The 13,334-nt window shown below is 47.4% G+C and overlaps 1 protein-coding gene across 2 annotated transcripts in view; it reads right to left on the minus strand.

Annotated features, from left to right (window-relative positions):
- The window catches only part of ORC2 (origin recognition complex subunit 2), a 90,758-nt gene that overhangs the window by 33,603 nt on the left and 43,821 nt on the right, over positions 1-13,334 (minus strand). For both annotated transcript variants that reach the window (XR_012221385.1, XM_073551465.1), the window contains exons 12-13: positions 7,233-7,329; positions 4,447-4,593 (exon numbers count right to left, since the gene is read on the minus strand). Coding sequence is in view for 1 of the 2 variants with exons in the window: in XM_073551465.1 (XP_073407566.1) it covers positions 4,447-4,593; positions 7,233-7,329 (244 nt within the window). In the remaining variant the exon portion in view is untranslated. The remainder of the gene's footprint in view (positions 1-4,446; positions 4,594-7,232; positions 7,330-13,334) is intronic.

Raw genomic sequence — 13,334 nt, forward strand, 5'->3', positions numbered from 1 at the left:
CAGGACTGTTTCTCGTCGTCAGCTTCCTGCGGCGCTTCCTGTGGAGAGACGAGCGTGGAGCCGGGCGGGAGGACGCAGGATCGCTTAGTGTGACAGGTAAGTTGCGACCCCCGTCCCCAGCGATGTCGCTGGTGAGATCTGCCTGTGTGGCAGCTCACTAGCGACCACTTAGCGATGTACCAGTGATCCTGACTGCGTCATATCGCTGGTCGGGATCGCTGGTACATCGCTAAGTGTGACAGTACCTTAAGCCTAGAATTAGGTGTATATGTCTGCTCAGATAGTCCGCTACCATGTTCTGGGAACCCTCCAGGTGTATTGTGGTTACCGAGAGGACTATGCCTTCTGCCCAGGAAAATAATCTCTCCGCGAGCGCCTGAAGCGGTAGATGTCTGGGACCTCCCTGGTGCTCAGGAACGAAACTGCTGTCACATTGTCAGACAATATTCAGACGTGTTGATTCTTTAGGGTAGTCTCGTTTTGTCTTAGGCTATGTGCACACGTATGCAGAAATTTCTGCATAAAAACCGGACTCCCTTCCCAGAAAACGCGCGTTTTTTTCGGCGCGTTTTCTGCGTGCTTTTAGCACAAAAAACGCGCGTTTATTATGCGTTTTCAGACCCATAGAAAATAGTTAGAAATGCGGAATTTTCAGCGAAATTAATGAGCATGTTGCGTTTTTTACCGCGAAGCGGTTTTTTTGCAGTAAAAAAAACGCATCAATATGCGCAAAAAGTGCAAAATGCATAGAAATGAATGGGAAGCTTATTTTAAGCGTTTTTTGAGCGGATTTTTTGGCAAATCTGAGAAAAAAACGCTACGTGTGAACACAGCCTTAGGATTTCCCAAACCGTATAAAGTTCCCTGAAATTGGAGGATCTGTCTCTGATGTCTTCTGGCCATCTGCCCTGAAAGATTTTCCCTTCTACATGGGCTCCCCATCCCCACGTGCTGGTGTCTGTGGTGACTACTACGTATGGAGAGGTGGTCCATAGTACGCCCACCTACAGGTTCTTGGGCTGTGTCCACCATCGAAGCGACCTCCTTACAAGGCCCTGGTAGATTCATGGGTCTGTCGAGATAATCTCCTTTTGTAAGGGTCTCTAATGGAATTGAGCCCATCTGACGCATGGAATGCATGCAGTCATAAGGCCCAGAACCTTCATGGCCGCCCTTATGGAGGCGCGGTGCTTCAGGAGGTCTTCGACTTTGTTTTGTATTGCCTTCTGCTTTTCTTCTGGTAGAAGTGATATTCTGCGCCTTGAGTCTAGGAGTACCCAAAGGAAGATCTTCCTCTTCTCTGGTACCAGGTCTGACCTCTGCCAGTTGATAGTCCAGCCCAAGAACTCCATTACTGTGATCGTCCGGTTTCTGTCTCTGATGAGCGCTTCTTCTGATCCTGCCACCAGGAGGAAATAGTCTAGGTATGGTATAATCACGATTCCTTGGCTTCTCAGGTAGGCCACTACCTCCGCTACCAGCTTTGTGAAGATTCGGGGGGCCGAAGCCAGCCGAATGGAAGACATCGGAACTGGAAGAGGCAGGTCCGAGTTGGTAGTTTGTCTGCGAACCTTAGCATTTTCTGGGATGAGAGATGGATCGGGATCTGAAAGTAAGCACTCTTCAGGTCGAGGGTGCACATGACAGCGTCCCGGTCTATAAGGTGGATTGCTGACCGAATCGGTTCCATTCGGAACATTTTGTACCTGACCCAGGCATTTAAAGGTTTTAAATTTATAATAGTTCGGGCCTCGCCGGATGGTTTTGCGATGTAATATAGCAAAGAGTAGTGCCCCTGCCCACATCTGTCAGGGGAACTGGCGCTACAACCACCGAACTGACCATATCTTGTAGGTCTGTCCACATGGCGGGGTCCGTCGGGACTACGGTGGGGGAAATATATCTTTCGGGGGGAGTGGAGCAGAGCTCTATGCTGTAGCCCTCCGCAATGGTTCTGTGGACCCATTGGTTCTGGGTTATCTGGGCCCAGTTTTCCGCAAAGTGGCGTAGTCTTACCCCTGATGCCAATGGCGTCATTGCCTCTTAGATCTGGAGGTTGACGCAAAGATGGAGCCCTTGCTTCTCCCACGCTGGCTGTGGGAGCTCCTGTAGGAGCCTCTGTTGGACCTGCCCTGGCTCCTAAAGTAAGGCTGTCTCCTGGAGAAGAATCCTCTCTGAAAGAACTGGGGCCATTTAGGTTTTTCCTCGGGAAATAACTTGTTTGTTTTTGTCGAAAGCCAGCTCTAAGATGTTTTCTAGGGATGGCCCGAACACTCTTAGGCCCGAGAAGGGGATGGAGCATAGTTTGAACTTTGCAGCGTTACCCCCCCGACCAGAACTTAAGCCAGATAGCTCTCCATGCTGCATTAGACAGGGAGCTGTTCCTGGCTGCAAATCTTACTAATACAACCGACATCTCTGACAGGAACGCCGTGGCTGTCTTCATGAGGGGAAGGGATGCCAGGATGTCGGCTCTAGGGGTCTTGTTGGCAAGATGTTCCTCCAATTGACCCATCCATAAGAACATAGATCTGGCCACCGAGGTGGCTGTTAGCGCTAATAAGAGCTGCAGAAGTCTCCCAAGTCCTTTTTAAGAGAATGTCTGCCTGTCCATTGGGTCACGGAGGCTTGATGAGTCTTCGAACGGGATGGTGGTCTTCGTGGTGACCCTGGCTACTGGGACGTCGATCTTAGTAATCTCATCCCATAGCCTTGTTTCCTCTGGATCGAAGGGTAACTGACCCTTAAAGTCATGGGACAATACCAGTCGACGTTCCGCATCCTTCCATTCCTCTAGGACCATAGCCCTGATGTGTTCGCTTTTAGGGAACACGGTCTGCCTTTGTGACGCGAGTCCCCCGAACATCAGGTCCTGTCTGGATTGTGGCTTAGGGACTTCCTCAATCTGCATAGTGTTTCTTACAGCCTGGACCAACTCGTCGGTGTCCTCTGACTGAAACAGGTACTTTCTGCCCCGGTTATGGCTGTCTGCTGGGATCTTTCCTTCCTCCTCTGGATCAGAGTCCCGCAAGTCGGAACCATCGTCAAAGCTTGGTTTTGACTCCCCTGGCTCTGCCTCCCACCTTGCGCGCTTGCGGCTAGGCCCTGGGCTGGGAGACTGCTGTCGAGAGAGGCTGGACATGGAGGCCTGAACTTCCTCACATATCAGGGATCTCATCTCTGAGAGGAGGGATGGCTGCTCATCTCTTATGACCCTTGATGTACAGGGTCCACAGAGGGTTTTTGCCGTGGGTGTCTGGTAGCTTTACGTGGCATACAGGGCATCTGACAGATTTTGCTGAGGCCTTGCCGGAGTCTTTAGTCACGGGCAGTGGGACTGCTGGGGTTCCCTTATCTTAATGGCATAAGATAGGGATAGTCAGGTCAGTCCGTCCTGAAAATGGCTGTGGGGGTGGCTGTGGGGAGGGTGGTCTGCGCCAGGCGCACTTACCCCTCCATCTGCTGGAGCTTCTGCTTCCATTGCTGCCGTGTCTCCTGCGATTGCAGCCAGTCACTCTCTGCCCCCGGAGCACGCGCTGAAAGTTCAAACCCAGCGTCCGTGACGTCACCGAAAGCGACGCGCGTCCTCTCGCGAGAGGCCAGGAAACCACGTGCCAGCCACTTCCGCGCTCCATCCTGGAATGCAAGTCACCACCTGCGCACCTGATGGCGCCTGCTCGTGACGTCGGCCCCCACCGGAAGCCCAGTTGCCTGCGGGGACCGTGCTCCACACCACCTCCACAGTCAGGGATCCGGCGGTCTGCTGTCGGAGCAGAGAGCCTCCCACCGAGAGGAGTGGCTCCCTCCAGGACCGTCGTCCTGCTCACTGGCCTTGGGGCAGAGGGACTCCCCACCAGGAAGTTTCGGCCCTGGGCTCCTTGACAGGGGGAAGGATTGGACTGGCCGCACGATCCCCCTGAGCCCTCCGGTAAGCTCTGCGCAGCAATCTCTCATGTGTCCCTCCATGCAGGGACAGGAAAAACACTGAGGGAAAGGGGGTGGGATGGGACCTTTTAACCTCTCGTGAGCTTTCCTGTCCCTGTAAGGAGGAGGACGTCCTCCATGGTGCTGTCAGGTGGACGTCCTGGAAATATGTCATCTTTAACTCTAGCCCTTTAGAGCTCATTTCATCTTCAACTTGCTTAACTGTTCACGATAAGAGTAATTTTGATTAGGGGTCTCCAAACTTTTAGATGCCTCTGTATTTACCACATCTTTCTACTTGTAACTGGTAGGTGCTTCCTGAACTTTGGAATAAAGCAGTCTGCAGCGACCATATGAAATAATATAGATGTACAAGACCACAACGTGACATCTCACATGCAATTCACCATTATCTCCTAATGCAAATTGAAGTCTGTTACTGCTGTAATAACATTCTGCTACATGTCACTATGCAGCCCAATAAACCTGTCTGACCAGTACACAGTATAATTTTTCACTTACTTAAAGGGGCATTTATATGATCTATGGAGGCCAGTAGATGAATGTTGGAAATTGAAGCCAGTTGCCCAAGTACTTGCTGACATTTGTCCCCTCTTAACATATGACTGTCCAGATTATGGATCAGAAGATAAAGCTCTAGAGATGGCTCTGAAAAAAAAATATGGAAGACCTGTTCAACAGCCATGGAAGTCATCAACAATACACAAACAGCAAATGCATCATTATCCAGAAGACCATAAAAATCAGGTCGTGCTGAGTGCACTGATGGAAAACTACCTGACCAAATCTAGACCGTGAATAACGTGAATCTCTGACTTCAATCATCCCTTTCAATTTTTTAAGATTACATTTCTGTGTGGATCACTTTCTGAATTCATCTTTATTGCTTTGGAAACTTTATTTTGCTGATGTAGCGCTCCGAATTACCTGCAGATGTTTAAAACAGCACTTCCCCAAGTTCTTGACAAGTTTTTTTTTTTCATACACAAATTTTTTTGGTGTGGTTATTTAAATATTTTTTACACTCTTTTTCACAATATGTAGGGCCTAATTTTTTTGTCACTTTTATATTTGTATTTATCCATGATATTGAGAGCAAATAAAAAAAATAGGTGTCTGTTTTTTTCAAAGTTTTTAAGTCCCAATTACAGAGCAAGTTCAGCCTTCAGCTATAGTGCTGTTCTGGATATTATATGACACAAAAATTCCTGCTCCCTGCAAGCACTTTGTGATGACACTATCGCTGGGTCCAGAGGAGGAAGCACTGTAAGTGCTTCCTAATCTGTATATGCAGCACTTGTTCAACACAGTGCATACAGTGATCAGGAAGGCAGAGATGGTAACTAACCATCTCTGTCTTCTCTATGTTACGTACGGCCATCCCCGACAGCTAGCTATGTGAAACTGCAAAGTGTGCAATGATGTTCTAAAAAAATCCTTGCAGAGACGTTTGATTATTCACTGAACCATAGAGATACACAGTGCATGGGTTTATGGCTGCTTAGTCTGATCACATTTAGGCCATTCTTGGCAAACATAGGATGCTCGAAAATAAGGATTGCAAAATAAATTAAATAAAATTCTGGCTTTTGCTCACATAGTAGAAGGTCTGTACATGTACCCAATGTCAGTGATTTCAATAATAGCAGAGCTATCACACTAGTCTATCAGAGCCGCTGCAGAAGTGCAGCCACCTCGCTCATCAGCAGCTCATTAAGCTCCAATTCTTATAAACAGCTTTAACGGGAGCAGAAAATGAACAGCCATTATGGAAATGTCGCTGATCAGCCAGACAGCAGCACAATGCTCCAAATACAGTTTATAATCTTTAGGGGAAAAAAATGACTCCTTTACCATACTGATTGTGACATCAAGTCTAAAATTCAGAGTGAATACAGTGTATAGGGGTGTTGAGAAATTAAGAAAATGTCGGTTCATCTGACAGCAATGGAAGTCTTCAAAACATCACACACAGGTATAATGACAAAAAACAGAAAACAACACTAATTTACCAGTGTGGTCAGAGCACAGCACCTCTCTAGAGTTTATCACACAGGCACACAATGTGGGTCAAGTGACTTGCACACCTGATGGCATTCTATTCTAATCACCTGACTGCTGTAGCCAATCACAGGCCTCAGTGGTCAGGTGATCCAAGAACAAGATGTCCCCGATTTCTCTCCCATCAGAGACAAGCAGAACAACCTTGTAAGAGCCAGCGGGAGAGGAGACATTTTATCCTAACCCTTGTTTTTGCATCCAGCTAATTTAATGCACTGTGTGGTTGCCCCGCACAGCAATGCATGCAGTACAAAGAGCGGGCATATTTAGCCCTACATTGTATAGCACCGCTTATGGTTTATCATCAGCAATTGCTCCAAAAGAGCCCTAGCACGGGTCTGATATTCCCAAAGGCATTGCCCAACTGAGTATTATGGATTTATACGATGGTTTTACTCAGAGAAACGGGATGGTTACTCCAAGCATCTGAATTCATATTACAAGCCATAGCTTCACACTAACAATGTGGCTTGCAGGGAGAAAACTAAATTATATTTTTCCTGCAGCCACTCGCTTACAGTCATTGTGGCGGTGCAGGGAGTGCTTACAGTAACCACTCACTATACAGTGAAGTGGCTGTAATCACTCGCCTGTACACTGCCTAACAGCGTGCTCTACACACACTGTGGCACACACACACCGCAGAGCAAGCTGTCATCAACGTGCCAGGAATAATTGTAGTGCATTCACTGTAGTCAGCGGAGGCTGTAACCGCTCCCTGCACACAGCCTGACAGCCTGCTCGACACACACACACACACTGTGCACACAAACACTGCAGAGCAAGCTGTCATCAGCTTGCCGGGAGTAATTGTAGTGCATTCACCATAGTCAGCGGTGGCTGTAACTGCTCCCTGCACACTGCCTAACAGCCTGCTTGACACACACACACACACACACTGCAGAGCAAGCTGTCATCAGCATGCCGGAAGTAATTGTAGTGCATTCACCGTAGTCAGCGGTGGCTGTAACCGCTCCATGCATCATTACGATGACTGAAAGCGAACAGCTGCATGGAGAATGTAACACAAAATGTCTCTTGTAGCCACTGCTCCAGTAAGGTAGACAGGCAGGATTTAAACACTATGTAACTGAAAATTACCAATATATCTGCAAGTACATAGAATTTTTTTGGAGCAGACAGGTTCCCGTTAATGTTCCAACAAAGCAGCTGTCCTGTAAACGTATCCAATTCTTAGCACCGAAATTAGGTCTCCCTTCATTTACCTTCCTTGAACTTCTGTACTATAAAGTTCATTTGATCCAATGGGCTGCGAAAAGTTCCAGGGTAACCCAGTGCCTCTTCTGTGATGGAGTTCAAGATCTGGATAGAAACAAAGAATTACTGAAGCTGATGGGTTCACCTGCATTCACAGAATAAGCACACGTCAATGTGGCCAATCATAAGGACATAATGGCGAATACTTGCAGTTTTGTAAACTATTTTGCTCGTTACTCCAAGACATATAAAACAAAAAATAAGTAAACATTAGAAACCGTCCTAATAAATCCTACTGATTTGTGGTGCAGTGGTGTGTTAGGCTGGCCATAATTATTAGATAGCTATTGGATGATTGCTCGCCTGTATATAGTCCGCTAACTCCACTCCTACCTCACTACATGACAAAGTCCGATGTACTGGAGTAACACGATCGCAGGATCAGACTGAACATGGAGATGGTTTACAGTTTTGTAGGTTGTTGTTCTCTAGATCATCCCATAACTGGCTATGGTTTAATCCCTTCACCCCCGAGCCTATTTTCACCTTCATGACCAGGTAAAATTTTACAATTCTGACCAGTGTCACTTTATGTGGCAATAACTCTGGAACTCTTCAATGGATCCCATGCAGAGCGCAGGATAAATGTGCGCTGAGCCTTACTGCGATCTTGGGAGGCAGAAGCAAAAAATTAACAGCACGTGAAGAATCCGTTTTATTTTTTACGCTGTTCCTTGTGCGGTGTAAGTGATTAGTAACGTCATTCTTCGGGTTGGTGCGATTACAGCAATACCAGATTTATATCGGGTTTTTATGTTTAGCTGCTGTCACACACTAAAAGACGCTTTTCATTGCGCATCACCACATTTTGAGAGCTATAATTTTTACATATTTTGGCCGACAGAGTCATGTGAGGGCTTCTTTTTTGCGGAACAAGCTGACGTTTTTATTGGTACCATTTTCGGGCAAACAACATTTTTTGATCGATTTCTATTCCGATATTTGAGATCCAGACTGAACAAAAACCAGCAATTGGTTTCAACCGGAATTGAAAGCTTTTATTTTATGCCGTTCCACGTGTGGTAAAATTGATAAGGCAGCTTTATTCCTTGGGTCATTAAATTTACAGCAATACATTTACCGTATATCTTTTTTTATGTTTTGGCGACTTTACACAATAAAAACTATTTTATAGAAAAATAAATATTTTTGCATCGCTTTACTCTGCAAGCTATAACTTTTTTATTTTTCCGGTGATGGAGCTATATGGCGGCTAGTTTTTGACGGGATAAGATGAAGTTTTCATCGGTACCATTATTATTTACATCCGTCTTTTTGATCGACTTTTATTCCACTTTTTTCAGCGGTATGATGACAAAGCATTGTTTTTTGCATTTTTTATGGCGTTTACTGAACTGGTTAACAAGTAGGACAGTTTTATAGGTCGGGTCATGCGGTGATAGCAAATGAGTGTGCTTTATGTTTATTTTTACCTAAATCAATGTATTTATTGGATTAATATTTTTTCTTTTTATTCTGTGTTTTTTTAAGGACATTTTTTACAATTTTTAAAAACATTTTTTTATTTTTTACTCTGTCCCAGGATGGGACATCAACTTTCCACTGACTGATCACTGATCTAATACTCTGCGATGCTTTTGCATTGCCGGGAATTAGATCAGCTCCTGCTCTGAGCAGGAACTTACAGGCCACAGTCCATGGGTGACCCAGCAGCCATGTTTTGGACTGGGGTCACCTTGGAGACCATAGGCACAACGCAACTGCGCTGTGCCAATGGGAGCAGAAAGGTGGCTCCCTATGTGATGCCCATCGATGTCGCTGTCAATAATGACAGTGGCATCAGGGGTGTTAACCACCCACAAGCAGTGCTAGGCACTGATTGTGGAAGTTGCTGCAGCATGTCAACTCTCATATAGCGCTGACTCTTGCATTGTATCGCTGCGGCGCTCAGCATGAGCCCGCACGATCGTCAGGAAGTATATGTACAGAGGTTTGTGGGAACGCAGCTCCCACAATGCCGTACCTATACTGCGGATCTCGGGAAGGGGTTTAAAAATAAATACTTTTATGTATGACCAAGGCACTGCTTGAAGGGAACCTGTCATGTCCAGAAATGCTATTTAGCTGCAAATATAGGACTTATCTGAAGGCAATTAAACATTAAAATCATGTTAGGATGCCTTATTGGAGCAGGGGCTACAGGGAAAAAAATGAACTTATACCCTCTCTGTAGTCGCTCGCTTAAAGTCATTTGGGAGGTGCAGGAAGCGGTTACAGTCATTGTTCACTATACTGTGAGTGGGAATGTAATCACTCCCCGGTACACTGATTGACAGCCTGCTCTGAACACGTTATACACGAACAAGCTGCAGAGCCAGCTGTCAATGTCATCATTAAAGCACACTCACTGTGTAGTGAGCGCCGACCGTAAAAGCTGCCTGCATTGCTCCAGTGACTGGAATAGAGTGGCTGCACGGAGAAAAAAACACCATGGTTACTTACCGGTAGCCGTTTTTTCCGGAACCCATGACAGCACACCTGAGAGAGGGATCCGCCCCGCCAGGACAGGAATCTACTGAGATATAAGGGGCGGCACACCTCTCCCCCGCTTCACTTGGTTACAGAGCATGAGAGGACTTCCCAGTTAGTTACATGTTAATCCAACACCACATCACACAAATGCACCCTACTAATCGTGCATACCCATACGGTGAAAAAGGGGGGGGGATATACAGGTGCTGTCATGGGTTCCGGAAAAACTGGCTACCGGTAAGTAACCATGGTGGTTTTCCCTTCACCCATGACAGCACACCTGAGAGATTTTTGGAGACTTCGAAACACCTTAGGGAGGGACCACCGCTTGTAGCACCCTTCTACCAAAGGTTAAGTCAGCAAAGGAGGATAGATTTAATCTATAGTGCTTAAAGAAGGTTGAAGGTGAGGCCCAGGTAGCGGCCTTACAAATTTGTTCAATCGATACCTCTGCCTTTTCAGCCCAGGAGGTCGCCACGGCTCTGGTGGAATGAGCCTTGATGCCGTCAGGAATCGGAACACCAGTAGCTGAGTAGGCTACATACACTAATGGCCTCTCTAATCCATCTGGCAATAGTCCCTTTTGAAACCCCATAGACTTTCCTGGCACCCTGAAAAGCTACGAATAGGTACTGGGACCTCCTCCACTGGCTAGTGACATATATATTGTAGCAGGGCTCTCTTAACGTCCAAATTATGGAAATTTTCCTCCCCTGAGTTCTTTGGCTTTTCGCAATAGGATGGAAGGATAATCTCCTGACCTTGATGGAAATCTGATACTACCTTAGGTAGATAAGCGGGGTCTGTTCTTAATATCACCCTGTCCTGAAAAATTTGTGTCTAGGGTGGATTTACTGAGAGAGCCTGCAAGTCGCTTACTCTATGGGCCGATGTAAGGGCCACTAAAATGATCGTTTTTAGGGTAAGATAATTTATGGGTAGTTATTGTAAAGGCTCATATGGTTCTTTTGTAAGGGCCTCTAGTACCAGGTTTAAATCCCACGGGGCTATTCTAGGTATTGGGATAGGCTTAGACCTATGGCAGGATTTGATAAATCTGGCTACCCATCTATTTGCTGCCAAGTTGCAGTTATAGAGCGCACCTAGTGCAGATACCTGAACTTTAAGAGTGTTTACCGCTAACCCCAGGAGTAATCCTGACTGTAAAAACTCCAAGATGGCACTAATCGGGGGTTCTTGTTCTAACGGCTTACCTAGGAGTCATCACCGGTTTCCTACTCTTTAGCAGGGTGGCCACCAACCCGGGAGAGAACCCTCTATCCATTAGAAGCGACCTTTCAAATTCCACGCCGTCAGATGGAATCCCTTGACCTGAGCGTGGAATATTGGACCTTGAGCTAGTAGGTCCGGGATTTCTGGCAGAACCCATGGATCGTAGAGGGACATCATTCGTAGCAGAGCGAACCAGGACCTTTTTTGGCCAAAATGGGGCTATTATGATCACCCTGGCTTGATCATTCCTGATCTTCCTGACTACTGTTGGGATCAGGGCCACTGGGGGGGGGGGAACGCATAGGCTAGCCTGAAGTCCCACGGAATCTGCAATGAGTCCACTGCCCATGATTTTTCCCTCAGGTTTAGTGAGCAAAACCTCTCTATTTGCCTGTTGTTTTTGTTGGCAAAGAGGTCTATCACTGGTTTCCCCCAAAGCTGTGTTATTTTTTGAAAAACGGACCGATTTAGAGCCCATTCTCCTTGCCTCAGAGTATTGCGGCTCTGGAAATCGGCTTCTATATTTTCTGCCCCCTTTATGTGCAAGGCTATTAGGGAGTGTAGGTGTTGTTCCGCTCTGCAAAAAATGTCGCTCGCTGCCTTCATTAGGGAGTGTGATCTTGTACCCCCTCTGGTGGTTGATGTACGCCACCGTTACCTTGTTGTCCGACATGATCCAGACATTGCGACCCCTGAGTAGGGGAATGAAGTGGCCTAGGGCTTTGTTCAGTGCCCACAGTTCTCTCAGGTTGGAAGATGCGCCAATCTCTTGAGGCCTCCAGGAAGCCTGGGCCACATGACCCCTTAGGTGTGCCCCCCACCCCGAGGAGCTCGCGTCTGTCAGTATTATATCGGTCGTCTGTCTGTCCCATGGCATTCCTGAAGCCAAGTTTGTCCTGTCCAGCCACCAGTTGAGAGAGCACAGTTTAGCTTTAGACTGCAGGTCAACTGGAAAGGCTTTAAGCCACAATGCGCGTCTGGCGGCATTTGATAACCCTGCCGCCCTAGCTGTCAACCTCAGAGTCCGCCGAGGTGTCTGCCAAAAAAGCTGCTGCCCCATGCAGAAGATACATATCTGCCAATATTTTTTCTCTTGGGACTTTTGACGCTAGTCTCTCTTCTTACTGCTGCAGCCAAATCATTAGGGAAGGTGCCGTGCAGGTGCCCGCTATTGCCGGCTTCAATCCTCCTGCTTCCCATGCATGCCTTAAATAGGAATCTGCTTTTTTGTCTAGCGGGTCCCTAAGAACCCCTGAGTCTTCCAAGGGCAGGGCCGATTTTTTGGAAGACCTGGACACCGCTGCGTCAATCTTTGGGACCTTGTCCCGTATTTCTGCATCCTTGTGCTCAAAGGGGTATCGTCTCAGAGGAGGAGGGAAGAGCCCCTGATCTCTCGGGTTTCCTCCATTCTCTCTCAATGAGTGCTTGGACCTTTTCATTAACTGGAAAGGTCCGTTTTTTCCTCTGTTGAAGTCCCCCAAACATGACATCCTCCAGGGATTTAGCCGCTTTTTATTCCTGTAGGCCCATTGTTGCTCTGATGGCCTTAAGGCGAGCATCCGTGTCTTCTACTGGAAAACATGGCTTACCACCCGTGTCACTGTCTGAGGAATATGAGGATGGAGGGATGTTGGGTCTGAGGCAAGGCCGAAAAGGAGTTTGACAGAGAACTAGGGGGATTCTTTCTACCTTTTCTCCCTTTTTTCAACAAGGTCTTAATTGAACCTTCCATCTCTGACCTAAGGGCCGATATAAGGTTGGCTGCGAAACTAGGCGCTTCTTCTGCCATGGTTCGCTGGATGCAACTGGCGCAGAGGTCTTTCTGCCAGTCTCTTGCTAAGGGGCTTTTACATATGGCACAATCCCTATTGTTCTTCTTACTCCCCGCTTTCTTAAGCTTTTCCTACGGGGTTAAACATACAACAGGGAACCCCTATTAACAGATTGCTAGCATTCACGAAGATCACTCACCACCCGTAATCAACGGTACCGGACTCGGGAGGCTGTGTCGGAGCACGTGATCTGTGCTCTCTGGATCTTGGAGTCCCCCGACCTGCGGTTGGGCGACTACTGCTTGAACGGCTTCCATGTTGCGGCCGGAGGGCTGTGAGGGAGGCAGAGACAGCGATCGCTCCTGTTCTGACTCCATATCTGACCGCACGCCATGCCGCTCTTCTTTGTTTAAATAACCCGCCTCCATCCTGGTGGGTGTCTCCTCCCCTCCCCCCTGCGACAGCCGGCCGGCCGACCGCTTCGGAAAAGCCGGCTTCGCACCCAGCGCCATGACACCGTCGCCTAGTTGACATCAGATGGCGCGCCAATGA

Source organism: Dendrobates tinctorius, unplaced genomic scaffold, assembly GCF_039654945.1.
Source record: "Dendrobates tinctorius isolate UK_male_01 unplaced genomic scaffold, ASM3965494v1 ptg000177l, whole genome shotgun sequence".
Lineage (NCBI taxonomy): Eukaryota > Metazoa > Chordata > Amphibia > Anura > Dendrobatidae > Dendrobates > Dendrobates tinctorius.